This window comes from Hemibagrus wyckioides, linkage group LG17 (genome assembly GCF_019097595.1).
Source record: "Hemibagrus wyckioides isolate EC202008001 linkage group LG17, SWU_Hwy_1.0, whole genome shotgun sequence".
Taxonomy (NCBI): domain Eukaryota; kingdom Metazoa; phylum Chordata; class Actinopteri; order Siluriformes; family Bagridae; genus Hemibagrus; species Hemibagrus wyckioides.
Window position 1 is genome coordinate 10,347,227 of NC_080726.1, and position 13,438 is coordinate 10,360,664.

The following is a 13,438-nucleotide window of genomic DNA, read 5'->3' on the forward strand; positions in this document are numbered from 1 at the left end:
CATAGTTTTGCTAGTGGTTTTAACAAAAGCAGTGAAATTAAACTCATTTTACTTATGGATATTCTTGTCAATGTCATTACCACCATGCCATTACTGTAAATGGTATAGTTTTATATAGGTTTATCAGCATTAATGGCATTATGTAAGTGGGGGATGTGGTGGTTTAGTGGTTAAGGTGCTGATCAGAAGGTTGTCAGTTCAAATCCCAGTTCCCCCAAGCTGCCATGTGAGTTCAAATCCCAGATCCACCCAGCGGCCACTGCTGGGCCTTGAGGAAGGCGCTTAAGCCTCAGTTGTATAAAATGAGATAAATTGTAAGTCGCTCTGGATAAGAGCGTCTGCCAAATGCTGTAAATGTAAGTGTCATAGGTCTAGGTCATTTGAATAATTGTATTCAGTTACTATTGCACCCAACATTATATTATAATTATAATTTTGTCGACTACTAAATGTCTACTATAATGACATTCATTTGTTAATTCATCATTTCAAATATATGAATAATCACATAATTTTATAGCAACTAAATCCTATTATTTGTAACGAATGGCCTAAAATAAAAAGTTAAAGTTGACATTTTAAGTTGAAATCATCATTAATTAACCATACTGGAATATTAATGTGTGCATCAGTAATATCTTAATACAGCAATGCAAATAGGTTTTTGACTTGTGAGAGTTGAAGTGAGTGTTGAAATCTAGAGGATGTTTGGTCTAAAAGGTCCTTATTAAGATTTCAGAGTGTATTTGTTGTCTTTAGCTGCAGGCAGCGGTTGACTGTTGAATGTCAGAGTCCCGTAAACAATGTCTTTATGACTTACAGACAATACCAAAAAATAAAGCTTGGAGCCAAGGCCTTCAATTGTCCCCACTGCCCCAGGCTTGGGGGTCTGTGTGCTAGTGAGTGAGTTTGAGTGGATATAGTGTAGAGTCAACTACTGATTGATGTCTTAAACTCTTCCACTTGTCATTGCACAGCAGTACCTCCAGCCTTACTGGAAAAGCTTTCCCAGGATGCACACTATGACTGCTGCCTTTGACTAATAAATATCCCCTCCTGCTTAACAATTTCACATGATCAGCATTCATACCACAAGCTCTCAGAATGTTTAAGAGCTTCAGATTTTCAATGAACACTTTTCTAAGTGCTACGTTTTTTGTACAGTTAGTGGAAATCTATTTTGGTGCTATAGTTATAACATTTTTCTTTACTCCAAGGTGGAATATGAAGTGTCTGGTCTTGTAGAATGCACATCCACAGCTCACACCTGGTCCATTCCTGCTCTAGTTATTCCTTTATTTTTGCCTGCACCTGCATCTTGCTATTGACATTTTCTGAAAATTCATAAAATTCAACTTACTGGTGTTTATTCACATTGCTTAAGTGGCTTAACTTTGCTTTTCACAGTACCCTTACACTTTTAACCTTTTAATGATATATCATTTTGTCACACATCTTTGAAGCTATGATAGCTTGTTAAAATTGTTAAACTCAATCATCTTGAAAGGCTCATAATAAAACCACAATTTTATTTTTCCCCGCAAGGAACTAAGGAAATATACAATTCTTAGTTACTTAAAATAAATAATTTTCTTGGTGATAGCTTTATAAATCATTCATTTATTCATTTTCAGTATCTGCTTTATAATTTTCAGGGCTGTGGTGGATTCTATCCCGGAAAAACTGAAAGTGAGGTTTTAATACACCCTCGGTGGGACACCAGTTCACAGGGCACTGTTCACATTTAAGCAATATAAGTTATGTTTTATGGAGGCGAGAGACTGGAGGACGAGGCGGAAACCTACATGGACACAGTGAATGTCATGTGAAACTCTTCACAGAGAGTAACCTGAGCTCAGGATCGACACCTTGGAGCTTTAGGATGACTTCAGTACTAACGTGCCACCCACAAAAAAAAGAATTTACTGACGATAACCATGATCTCGCTCAGCATTACTTTAATTCAGTTCAGAATCAGCGTATTAATTAATACACCTTAGTTTATGCACGGTGAAGCCTTCATCTAGTATGATCTAGTATGATTGTTTCAAACTTTTCTTTCAAAGTGCTGCAACAATTTTGACAGTGTGTGGGAAAGGAAATTCAGACTCCTGCATGAAAGACAACACAAAGACACCCTCTGCATAACAACCCGCCTGAAGCCGCCAATACTATCCCCATTGCACACATTTCTATTAATATACCCTCTAGTTTTAGAATGACCTGTCTCGTCATTCACCAGCTCTCCCAGTGGGCTGGCTCTTCTCTCAGACACTAAAGCTATTTGGAAGACCAGACCCTTATTAGTGATGCACAAACTTCACTTGCTGAACCAGAACTCATGCTTAGAGAGTGACTCACAGATGTGTCTGAGCCAGAACAGGGGCATGTATCTGACTGTTCTTTTCCCTCTTTTCCTCTCTCCTGTGGAGCCACTCACTAACAGTCTCAATACTGACAGCACACAATACTGAAATGGTCCTCTGTTGAGCTGTTGTATAGCTATAAGAAGTTGATTCGAAATCGGAGAGGAGAATGTTGAGAGGCGGAAGTGGGGGTGAGTTGCTTCTCTTCATGTTTGGCTGGAGCTGATCCAGAATCAGATTTATGAGAGGCAGCTGCTGAGGGCTTGACGGACAGACGAGTGCAGGGATTCCTGTGTTGCTGCTGCCGCTGCACAGAGGACGACCAGGCTGTGTGTCAGTGCACAGCACAGTAGCAAGGGTAAGCAATGTTTCCATTTCTCTCTTCTTCTTATACTTAGTGTGGCTATAAAATACATGTTACATTGCCTGGTTTGGCTTATGCGACAGCACTTAGCTGAAAATTATACCTGTCTTGGATTTCTTTTCTGAGTACATTTATTAATGCATGTGTTTAAATATAAGAAGTGTTTAAATATTAATTAGCTTTTTTCCTTTTTCCTCTGGTAAGCTTTGTTACCATAAATGGATAATAGTGCTTTTTTTATTGAAGAATTGTGGACTGTTTTCTTAGTGACTGCTGTTTGCTTGAGTGCCTAATTCACCAGACATTACTGTAAAGACTTTCTGTAAATCACTTTGTGTAGTTTAGTTTCCCTTAACATTAGGAGACCAGTCTAACTGACTATTTTTAGCGGCTTGTGGCATTACAGTGTAGTGGAGTTATGCAGACATGATTAAACCAAGGGGGGTAGAAACTTCATGGAGCTTGCTGTTTACCCTCTGCTTCTTTCCATTAGCACTTATCTCACTCTCTATTGAGTGCAGTTTTCTCTTCTCATTACTAGTATCCCCCAACAGCTCCACACGGACGAGAGCAATTTAAATCTCCACAAGCCTTCATGGTATTTCATCAGGTCAGGCTTTTACACCGCAAAAAATCTGGAATCTCAATTAATGTTAGTACTCAGTGTTTCAAAAAGACATTGTGTAGTGGGTGTTACAATGTTCCTGTCTTGGCAGCTGTGATGGAGTGAAGGAGAAGGAGAAAGCATATAAGTAGGAAATGTTAATGGAAAATAAATGATTGAGGGGTAGAAACAGTATGTTGTTGGCTTTGTCTTTGAACTGCTTTAGGGAAAATAGTGAGCTACTCAGATTCTCAATAGATAGTTGGATAATGTGGAGTTGATCTATTTGCATATACAAGGGAATATCCATCTATTAAGCTCTAAGGAAAAAGTGAGAACCTGAAGTCCAAAACAAAGCAATGTTTGGATGTGTTGCCATGGAAAGGTTGGTTTTAAATTTGTAGGTTCCAGTCCTGCTTCAATTTTTTTTCCACACCATAGTGCTTTCATTTCAGACCTTAGTGCATTGCTTCATGCCTATTACAAAACTTTTACAATTGTGATATGGTACAGAGAAAGGCAACTTCTTGGCAATAGGTTGAGTGGTTTGTTTATTGCAGATGGTCCTCTCCCTGAAGGATTCCTTTTTTTGTGTGTGTATTGTGAAAAAGAACATATTTATCATTGCTGGGTATGTAAAGCATGTGTGACAGATCCTGAGGAGAGCCTGGATTCTGGTTAGGAAAGATATTTCATATATGGTGGGCCAGTGGAATTTGTTTCCTGTGTTGTCCAGAAAAGCCAGATATGCAGTTTTTGTGCTCATTTACTTGATAACATGTATTGTCCCCTCTAAAACATCTCTACTAGCAGTTAAACCCGGGAAGACATAGGCTGCAAACATTTAGGCTGTGGAGAACCAATTTCTGTTATGGAGGAAGACTGATAAAGCATCTGTTCCTGTCACGAGAGAATTATGGGTTCACAGTTTAAATGCTGATGGTGAAAAATGTGTTTATTGAGATTTGCAGAGGGAAGGCAACTTTCCAAAAACTCATAAGGTTTCTACAAAACTTTTTGAAAAATATATGGACAACTAAAAGTTGCCACACTTTTGTTGGATTTTGGACTAAACAGAGGGTCGTTAATTATAAAACTTCAACTCACAGTGCTTAAAAAAGGCATTTTCTTATGTGCAGTTGGTCAACAACATATGGACCACTTTTATTTACTCCAATGGCTAAACAGAAGAATAGAGCATTTCTGAATAGATCCTTTTCTTTTAATGGCATGCAAATAGATTCACAACATATGAATGTGTAATATCAGACACAATTTCATTGTTTGAAATGGTGCACATGTTTCACTACTCACTTGTTAAATTGCTGAATAATGTTACTGTAATCACTGCTATATCAAATATGTAATAAAGAAAACATTAACTCTGCAAATTTCATCTACGCTGGACCTCCATGTTTTATTTACTAGATAGGTAAACAGATTATAATGTAACATTATTTGTAATAAAAAAAAGGATATTTTTGGATATGTATCAGGAAGATACCATTGATCTGGATCTCTAAAAACTAAGAATAACTAAGAATAAAGGTGCAGTCATTAAATCACATTGGCATGCATTAAAAAATTTGGCAGTATGCACCACATGCTGCAAGACACAATTTAGTCGATATCTGAAAATAAGGGATTGGATGATATATCATATTGTGAAGGCATTACTGACCTGTCAGATATACAGCATGTTTCTCCTTTATCCCTACTTTTTTATTGTAAGAAATTGGAGCCAGGGTCAGTAGGATGAGTTTCTTTATTAAAACTCATGTTGTGATCCATTCCCTGAGTCATAACACAGGCAGACATCATAAACAGAGAATACAATTTTATAATCCAAAAACATGGGCACAAATGTCTGGACACAACAGAATCAGAAACTAGAAGAAGCTAAAAAAGAAAGTAGGAATATCGGACTTTTGGAGAACAAGAGAATCTGGAAAACGCATATAAACACTGGAGAACATATGGTAGAAATGTTGCATATAACATGAACACATATAATAAACATATACATGCATGACCAGTCAAAAGTTTAAACACACTACACTGATGATATTTTGTTAATACACACAGTTTATATCCAGTGCAATTACTTATTCAAACAAGTAATTTTCATAATATAACTTAGGGGAATTTATAGCTCAGCCTATCTGGGGAAGTTTAAGACAAAAGAAGAAAAGAGAAAGCCTAAGCAAAGTGTACACAAAGCTTCACCAGGAGTATTGTTAAGAATTAAAAATATGAAACAGAATTGATTTAACATTTCCATATGTGATATTTAGTGTATGAGCAAGTGTGCCCAATTTTTGTTGACTGGTAGTATGTGTATAGGAAAACATATCCTCCAAAAGTATTGGAATGGCAAGGCCAGTTCTTTTGTTTTTGTTAACCATTGAAAACATTTGAGATCACAGAATGTATATTTTAAAAAAAGATATACAATTGATCACAATTTCAGCTTTCATTTGCTGATATTTACATCTAGATGTGTCAAGATTTATTTGACATAAAAAAGATGTATGTGATTTGGCACCTTTGGTGACAAACCACCCCATTTTAAAGTGAGCAAAAATATATGAACCGATAATCTTAAAGAAATTAAATGGAATAACACTTCATATTTGCTTGCCAAAGTTAATATCCAGCCAATGCTGCATCAAGCTGGCAACTCACTGATATTAATAACTGTGCGTTCTTCTTTTTGATGCTTTTCCAGCCTTGTAGCACAGCTTCTTTAAGTTGTTTTGGGTGGTTTTTCCCTTAAGGTTCCTCTTCAGGAGGTGAAATGCTGCTCGGTTGGCCTAAGGTCTGGTGATTGTCAACCAGTCTAAAACCTTTCACCTTTTCCACCTGTTGAAGTTGTTCTATGATACTGTCTTGCTGCATGATAAAGTTTCTCCTAATTAGATTAGATGCATATCTCTCTAAATTGGCATAGAGAACCTTTCTGTAGACTTGTAAATTCAGTGAGTTATATCATTAATAAATAAGTTACATCATCAATAAAGATAAGTGAGCAGCCATGCAAGCCCAAGTTATAACACCACCCTCACTGTGCAAGGTCAAAATGATTAATTTATAGAAGCAAAAACACAGACACATATTTTGAAAAATAGAGTAAATCCAGAAACCTTAAGGGTTATCTGGGATATCCCTCTGGGGGAACTCTAAAAAGTTCTACGAGCTGTCGAACCATTATAAACTATATGCCCCCAGTATTTGATGGATAAAATGGCTTCTTCAGGTATGACAGCTAAATAAAATTCTTCCAAATAGCTTCTTGTACAAGTGCTGCCATGCTCCTGGCAACCTACCTTTCTTTAGAGATTTATTTCAAATTTTAAAATATATCATCCTAAGTAGCCCTTGGAGACATCTAATTAGTAGAACAAGTTGTATTAGAGTAAGAGTGGAAGTATGTCTGGAGAATAATTATAATTCTTTAGGGCCATTCTTCTGAACTTATATATCTGAACTCTATAACAGAATGTAAAGAATAAAAAAATATCTGGGGGCATGCTGTTTTTGGAAAATGTTATGAGATGACCCAAGGAGACATGGATTTCTTTATAGCACATCATGAGGTTTTAATTCCTCTTACAATACAGTAATATGCCATCAATACCATGTTGTATATTTCATCTGTAGAGAGACAACTAAAAGCTTTCTGTCCTGAAGACTTTATCATGTTGGAATAATTAAAGGAATGGCTTTGACTCTGACTGGAAGCTAGGAATTCGAGTGATGCAGCTGAGGCTGAGGAACTGTCAGGACCAGAATTCAAATATAAACACATATAGAGTTACAGACATGGATATTTCGAGCTCTACCAGCTACCAGCTACAGATACTTGCACTATACACAAATACACTAATTTTTCTTACATTAATGATCCTCTGCAGATGGTCCGTGAACAATACGTCAGCACTACAGATGAATCTGGTGTGCCAAGGCCAGTTACTGACTCCATTTATAAGATTGGCATTTATGGATGGAGGAAGCGTTGCCTTTATCTGTTTGTCCTGCTTCTCATCATCATCTTGGTGGTGAATTTTGGCCTCACAATATGGATCCTGAGGGTGATGTGGTTCAATACAGTAAGATGTTTTTCTCTTTCCTTATATATAATATGCCTTTCATATCACACTATAAGCAAAGAAAACCTCATCTAGAAACAGTATGAGATGTAATTTTATGATTTTCAGGAAGGCATGGGATACCTCCAGGTGAAAGAAGATGGGGTGAGATTGGAGGGAGAGTCTGAGTTTCTTTTTCCACTTTATGCTCAAGAGATTGACTCCAGAGAGGTATCATTAGACTTCTCCCTGCATGTGTTTTTAAAAATGTGCTTGACGACTTTATAACCTAATTAGAAACTTATGTAAGACAGGTCTTTAAATTTATGGCTGTAACAGGAAATAGCCATGTTAAATATTCATAGTTCGTTAGTCCAAGAGGTGTTTTCAAGAGATTACGGTTGTGTTTAATGGGTCCGGACATTTACAGCTGATAGGTTCTCTTAAAGAATGTGATTTTGGGTGAAGGTCCCAAAAGTGTCAAGGTGGAACTCTCCAGAGACTTTTCATGAACAGAAAGTGGTATATATGGCATATGGGGGCAATTCTTTAAACAGAAAGGGGATTATGTACATAATTTAATCTCACCTCTTTCTCTCTCTGCTCATATCACTGCTTTTAGAAAAGGGTTTATGGCTTGTAGCAGCTGGGAGCATTTATTGTTTGTTCCTGTGGCTAAAAGGCTACGGTTTCAGCATGTTCTGTTTATCTTTGAGCACACACTTAATTAAAATTGGAGAGTTTGCCCTTTGGGAAACCAAACAGCCTCACAACTATCAATGAAATTAAAACTGTTCCAATTACTCGAATTATATGAATGCGTTTGTTAATTCATGAATGCAAATAATTCACTTTGTTTAACTGCGTTGCTGTAATGAAATTCCTCTTAGCAGTGCAGGAACTTAATTCACCTCATCAAATTTATGTCAGTTACTATAATTATAACTGATGCTATTTTACTTTAATTTTCCTTCAGGATTCAGCTCTACTGGTGCACTCTGGTGATAATGTGACTCTCAATGCACGCAATGAAAATGGAGATGTAACTGGAAGTGTGTCTGTAGGTATGAAAGTCTCTTAAATTTATTGGCCTACTGTTTTTTTGTGTTTCGTGTTCTTTATATACTTTTTGTCACCTACTGTATATTTGGTCAATTTTTCAGACTGTTAGCTGAGTGCTGAATAACAATACATTAATACAATGAGGCACAAATTTAAATAATTATATTATTAAATTATAATAATGAATTGTGATTTGTAGTAGACAGTGTTAATAAATTGAAAATGTATTATTTCTTAAGTTTATGAAGCTCAAGATTTATGCTTTTCTTATACTACTGATAAAAAGACAAATCCATGCACCAATACAGTGTAATTTTCACTCTTGCATGTACAAATAATGGGTGTGGTTTTCCTCTCAGGTCCAGGACAAGCCAAGGCCTTTGGGCAACATTTTACAATCAGCTCAAATGACAAGACTCTGTTTTATGCTGATGAAAAGGAAGCGGTTGTGGGAACAGGGAAACTCAGAGTTACAGGTACTTTTATTCATTTTAACCAGGCAGAAATTTGAAGGCATGCACTGTTAGACATGAATCTATCTATATGTGGTAACTTGTACCCACCATCCATCATCATCATCATCATCAGGTTTACATATCAGAGTCAGCACTGCTAACACAAAAAGGCCCAAATCATCCATTATATTAACTAGTGACAACATTATACATTAAATCACATATTAGCCAAGGCATGAACTGCTGTTGTGCTGCCAGTATATCCCGAAATCCTTTGGTACTTATCTGAAAATGTTATGATGTTATATCACATGAATACAAATATAAATTGCTAATTTCTGGCAATGATCTTGTTGTTTTTATGGCTTTGACACAGTCCCTAGATAACATTTCTAGCTTCTGTTCTTGGGAAAACTGTATATGCAGCACTACACTATATGCAGCACTACATCATTTATTTGCCTCTTAAAACATGTCACATTTATTCATAGATTTTTACATTTACCAAATGCCCTCTTCACTACCCTCTCACATACTTCGGTTTCAGTTGTAATTTGGTGTAACACAAGGGATTTTGTAGTGCATTTTATTCTGGAGAGTTCTGGTGAAAGAAAAATAGTCTGTAAATCATATGAATAAAATGAAAATATTTATAATAGGTATCTTAAATTCTAATCCAGTGACAATCAAAAAGTTTCAGTTTTAGCTTTTATTGTGGTGACTCCCTTTTATATACTACATATCTTTGCGTTTAATTATAACTGTTGTTTCATTAATTGCATTTATTTTGATAGTCTTATTGTAATGCACACGTTCAGTTCTTCTGTTCTCCTTGACAGCCTCCTCTCAGGAACCCTTACTGTGCAACATAATTAGTGGAAGGTGGCTCAGACAGCCTTATAATTATGAGGTCACACTTTACAGTTCTAGCTCTTGACTGACATGATAAGTTGCTGAAAGAAAGATGGCACCCAGCTGATATATAGCTAGATAACCACCGATAGCCATAATGTATTATACTCACAATCATGTACTGTCCTCATGTGCTAATCCAAAGTGGTCATGTTAAGGCAGACTGTTCAGCACATATAAAGAAAAGTAGTTCCACTGAGCTGTTTTGTTTTTCTTTCCTGGCTTCCATCAGTCAAGTTCAAATACTAAATAAGCCAGTCCTAAGGCTTCAGGCTTTAACACTATCCATCTTATATTTCATGACACACTGTTACACCAGATTGTATATCAATATCGTATTACCATCCAAACAGCCCTGAGCTAGTTAGCCTTTTATTCTTACTACGTTACTTAAATAGCAGAAGAAAGCCCTAAGCATGCTCATGATTCTAAGCAGGCAGGCACCACCCAGGTTTCATCAATCACATGTTATTAGATACCAATGCAATTTACCCCATAAGTGATACTAGAGGACACAGTGGTTTGGTGCTTAAGTGCCAAGCTCTTAAAAAAAAAAACCCATTAAACTGTCAGTGAGGAAAGATTGTGATCCTAAACACTCACACAGACCTAATAGTAATAATAATCTTTATTATATAAATAACTTTTATTCAACATGTTTTACATTCATTCATCTTCAGTAAAGAGCTATATCCTGGTCAGGGTCATGGTGATGTCAGAGCCCTGGGAAAACTGGATATGATGCAAGAATACACCCTGGACACCATGTGCACAAACTCTGACACACTCATTCACACCTCAGGGCTATTTCGAGTCCACTCCACCTTCAAACATATACCACCGCCCATCTCCAGGGCTCTTAGATCCTAAGATAAGGGTACTGTCTGTACAGAGTTTCAAAATTGTTTAAAAATGTAAATATTTTTGACCAATAAAGTCACTACAAATCTATGAAAATTTACGGAATCATATATGAACTTCTGTGTTCAGTCCCAACTTATTATTCAGTTATATGTTCTAAATACACTGTTTTTGTTATTTAGGCCCTCAAGGTGCACTTTTTGAGCACTCCGTTCAGACGCCATTGGTCAAAGCAGAGCCTCTGAGAGACCTTAGGTGAGTGTGTGACAACTGACTGAAAAAGCAAATATTAAGTTTAAGAATATCTCTTGAAAGTAGGAGAAATGTAAAATGAATGTTTGCTAGTTTTGCAAGTAAAAGTAGCCGGGCTTCAGAACGGGTTTACTTTATTTGGGGTTTCGAGGAGGGTTATAGTTATTTGTGGTAGATGATGACTAAGAGCTTTCATGAGTCATCTGGAAGTGATCTAAACTGAAGGAAACATTTTCTTTTTCCATAAAGCTAAGTGCATTAATAAAGGCTAGCTAATGAGGATTGTTATGAATGATTTTAATATGGCAGTCTAGTCATCAGTTTTATCATGTTTGTACTTTTAGATTCTTGAAATGCAATATTTATATATTTACGTTATAGCTCTCTAGCTGCCATGAATAGCTTGCTGATGTAAGGCATGTTCTTGCTGTGTATTCTTTGATTTGATGCCACCTTGTGTTTGGAACTTGCATTAATATTTCCTCTAATGTCTGCTGTTTTTCTAAGGTTGGAGTCTCCAACCCGGTTTTTGAGCATGGAAGCTCCCAAAGGAGTCCACATCAAAGCTTTGGCTGGGAATATAGATGCTGAATCAAGTCTGGATGTTATTTTGCACTCAACTGAGGGTCTTGTAAGTGCACAGCCACAACACTCATGCAGTTTTGAAACATATCAGTTAATCTAACATTAAATAACTGAAATAATTTGTCATTGATTTAATGAGCACAGTCTGATTGTGTAACACTCTCAGCTTCAGGGGTCTTGTCTCAATCATTTCTTTTTAATTGTACTTTTATATGTGGCAATAAAAAAGGACTATCAATAGTAGCATCAAATTATAAGTTGACCTAATCGGGGTCCAAAAGACTGAGAAAACTAGTGAAAATGCTTCTATTTTAAATATTTAATACATTAATTTTTGTTACAGATTATATTATGTACAACAACCTGATTGAAAAGTAGAATCTTTGAAATATTTATATGCATTTATAAATGAGATTCTGAGTATTTGGTTTGTCCATTTTTTTCTTTTTACTTTAATGACAGTGTACACTCCATCTGGCATGGACTCCACAAAATCTTATGATCCATTTTAGATCAAATCCATCAGTGTGGTCTGAACGCATGCTTTAGTAGAAGAGACTATGCATAAGGAAATTTTTTTTGTAACAAAGCAGTTTACATAGTCAACACAACAAATTTATTTACATTGAAATAGAGACCTAAAAATAATGCAGTATATTGAATATTAAAAATTCAAATCTTGAATGATTTACTTTCTGTTTTAAATATTTCCATATTGTAAAACCTCTTTATTTCTAACATAAAATTAAAAAGAAACATTCAGCCTAGTTTCAGACTGTTTGACCATGCTGTTTATCCGAGATTTTTGTAGATATGGAAAAAATTCAAATCATCATACATTCATATTTTCCTTAGCTGGTTTTAGATGCTGAGACCATTCGTCTTCCAAAGTTACCCGTGGGTGAAGCAGGACCTCCAGGTGACTCTCATGGGATGTTTGAAGTGTGTGTGTGTCCCAGTGGCAAGCTGTTCCTCTCCAGAGCCGCTGTCTCCTCTACCTGCAGTGACAGCCAAGAATGCTGAAGTCCACAGCATCTGTAGACTGATATTCACATAATAATGATTCGTTGAAGTGCTCCTGCTGAATCTCCTGCAGAGATCTCTTGTTGCAGAATTCTCAGATGGAGTGCAAAAGCACAATTTTGCTACTACGGTGACTTCACAAAAAACGAGAGGAAGCACATCGTTCTCAGGTGGTGAGAGTTTCAGCCTGAGTACTTTATGTACCTGGAATACATCTATTTCAGGGTCACCAATATTTGTATAAATACCACCGGTTATGAGCAGTAATTCTCTTTTACTTTTATTGCTTTTTTTTTTTCTCTTTTACCAAACGAGGCTGGGCAAAAAGGGGCTGGTCACCAGCGTACATCCTATGCAATATGATTTTATAGTGCAATACGCAAAACTTGTGCAGAAAATACGATTACTCTTAAAGGAAGTACAACAGCAAGATTAATGTTTTGTATGTCCACAAACAGTGAATCTCTCCAGCTTGCTTTTTTGAAGGTGCGGTATACAATTAGGTTTCATAATATGGGACTAATGCAATATATCACATAAGTCTAATTCCCAATGATGATTTTACAATGAAATTATTTGAGTAGTATTAAGATTTAAATAAAGTAATATCAATACAATTGTTTTTGCAAAAATGAAGATGGTCCAAGTAAATCCAGCCACAATATTTTGGTTAATTGATCGACTAGTCTTGGATATGTTCTTGGGAGGGGTTTTTTGGTTGTCATTTTAGTACAAAAAACAATGTGTGATGGGTTTCTTTTTGTGTTAATAAAGTGATCTTTATCCTGGATGATTCAGACTGCCAGTGGCTATACATTGTCAATTATTATTACTTGTAAAATGCACAGATTTGGGACAAATGGCAT

The 13,438-nt window shown here is 36.2% G+C and overlaps 1 protein-coding gene across 1 annotated transcript; it reads left to right on the top strand.

The window, feature by feature from the left end:
* The first annotated feature begins 2,322 nt into the window (after positions 1-2,322).
* Positions 2,323-13,362, top strand: sgcg (sarcoglycan, gamma). Its single transcript, XM_058413513.1, has 8 exons — positions 2,323-2,724; positions 7,249-7,443; positions 7,552-7,653; positions 8,399-8,486; positions 8,844-8,960; positions 10,895-10,967; positions 11,472-11,595; positions 12,405-13,362. The coding sequence occupies exons 2-8, from the start codon at positions 7,249-7,251 to the stop codon at positions 12,570-12,572; spliced, it is 867 nt and encodes a 288-aa protein (XP_058269496.1). The 5' UTR covers positions 2,323-2,724; the 3' UTR covers positions 12,573-13,362.
* The last annotated feature ends 76 nt before the right edge of the window (positions 13,363-13,438 follow it).

Coding starts and splice junctions, on each gene's coding strand:
- sgcg (XM_058413513.1), top strand. CDS start 7,249: ATGGTCCGTGAACAATACGTCAGCACTACAGATGAATCTGGTGTGCCA. Junction 7,654..8,398: donor AAGAGATTGACTCCAGAGAG/GTATCATTAGAC, acceptor ATTTTCCTTCAG/GATTCAGCTCTACTGGTGCA. Junction 8,487..8,843: donor AACTGGAAGTGTGTCTGTAG/GTATGAAAGTCT, acceptor TTTTCCTCTCAG/GTCCAGGACAAGCCAAGGCC.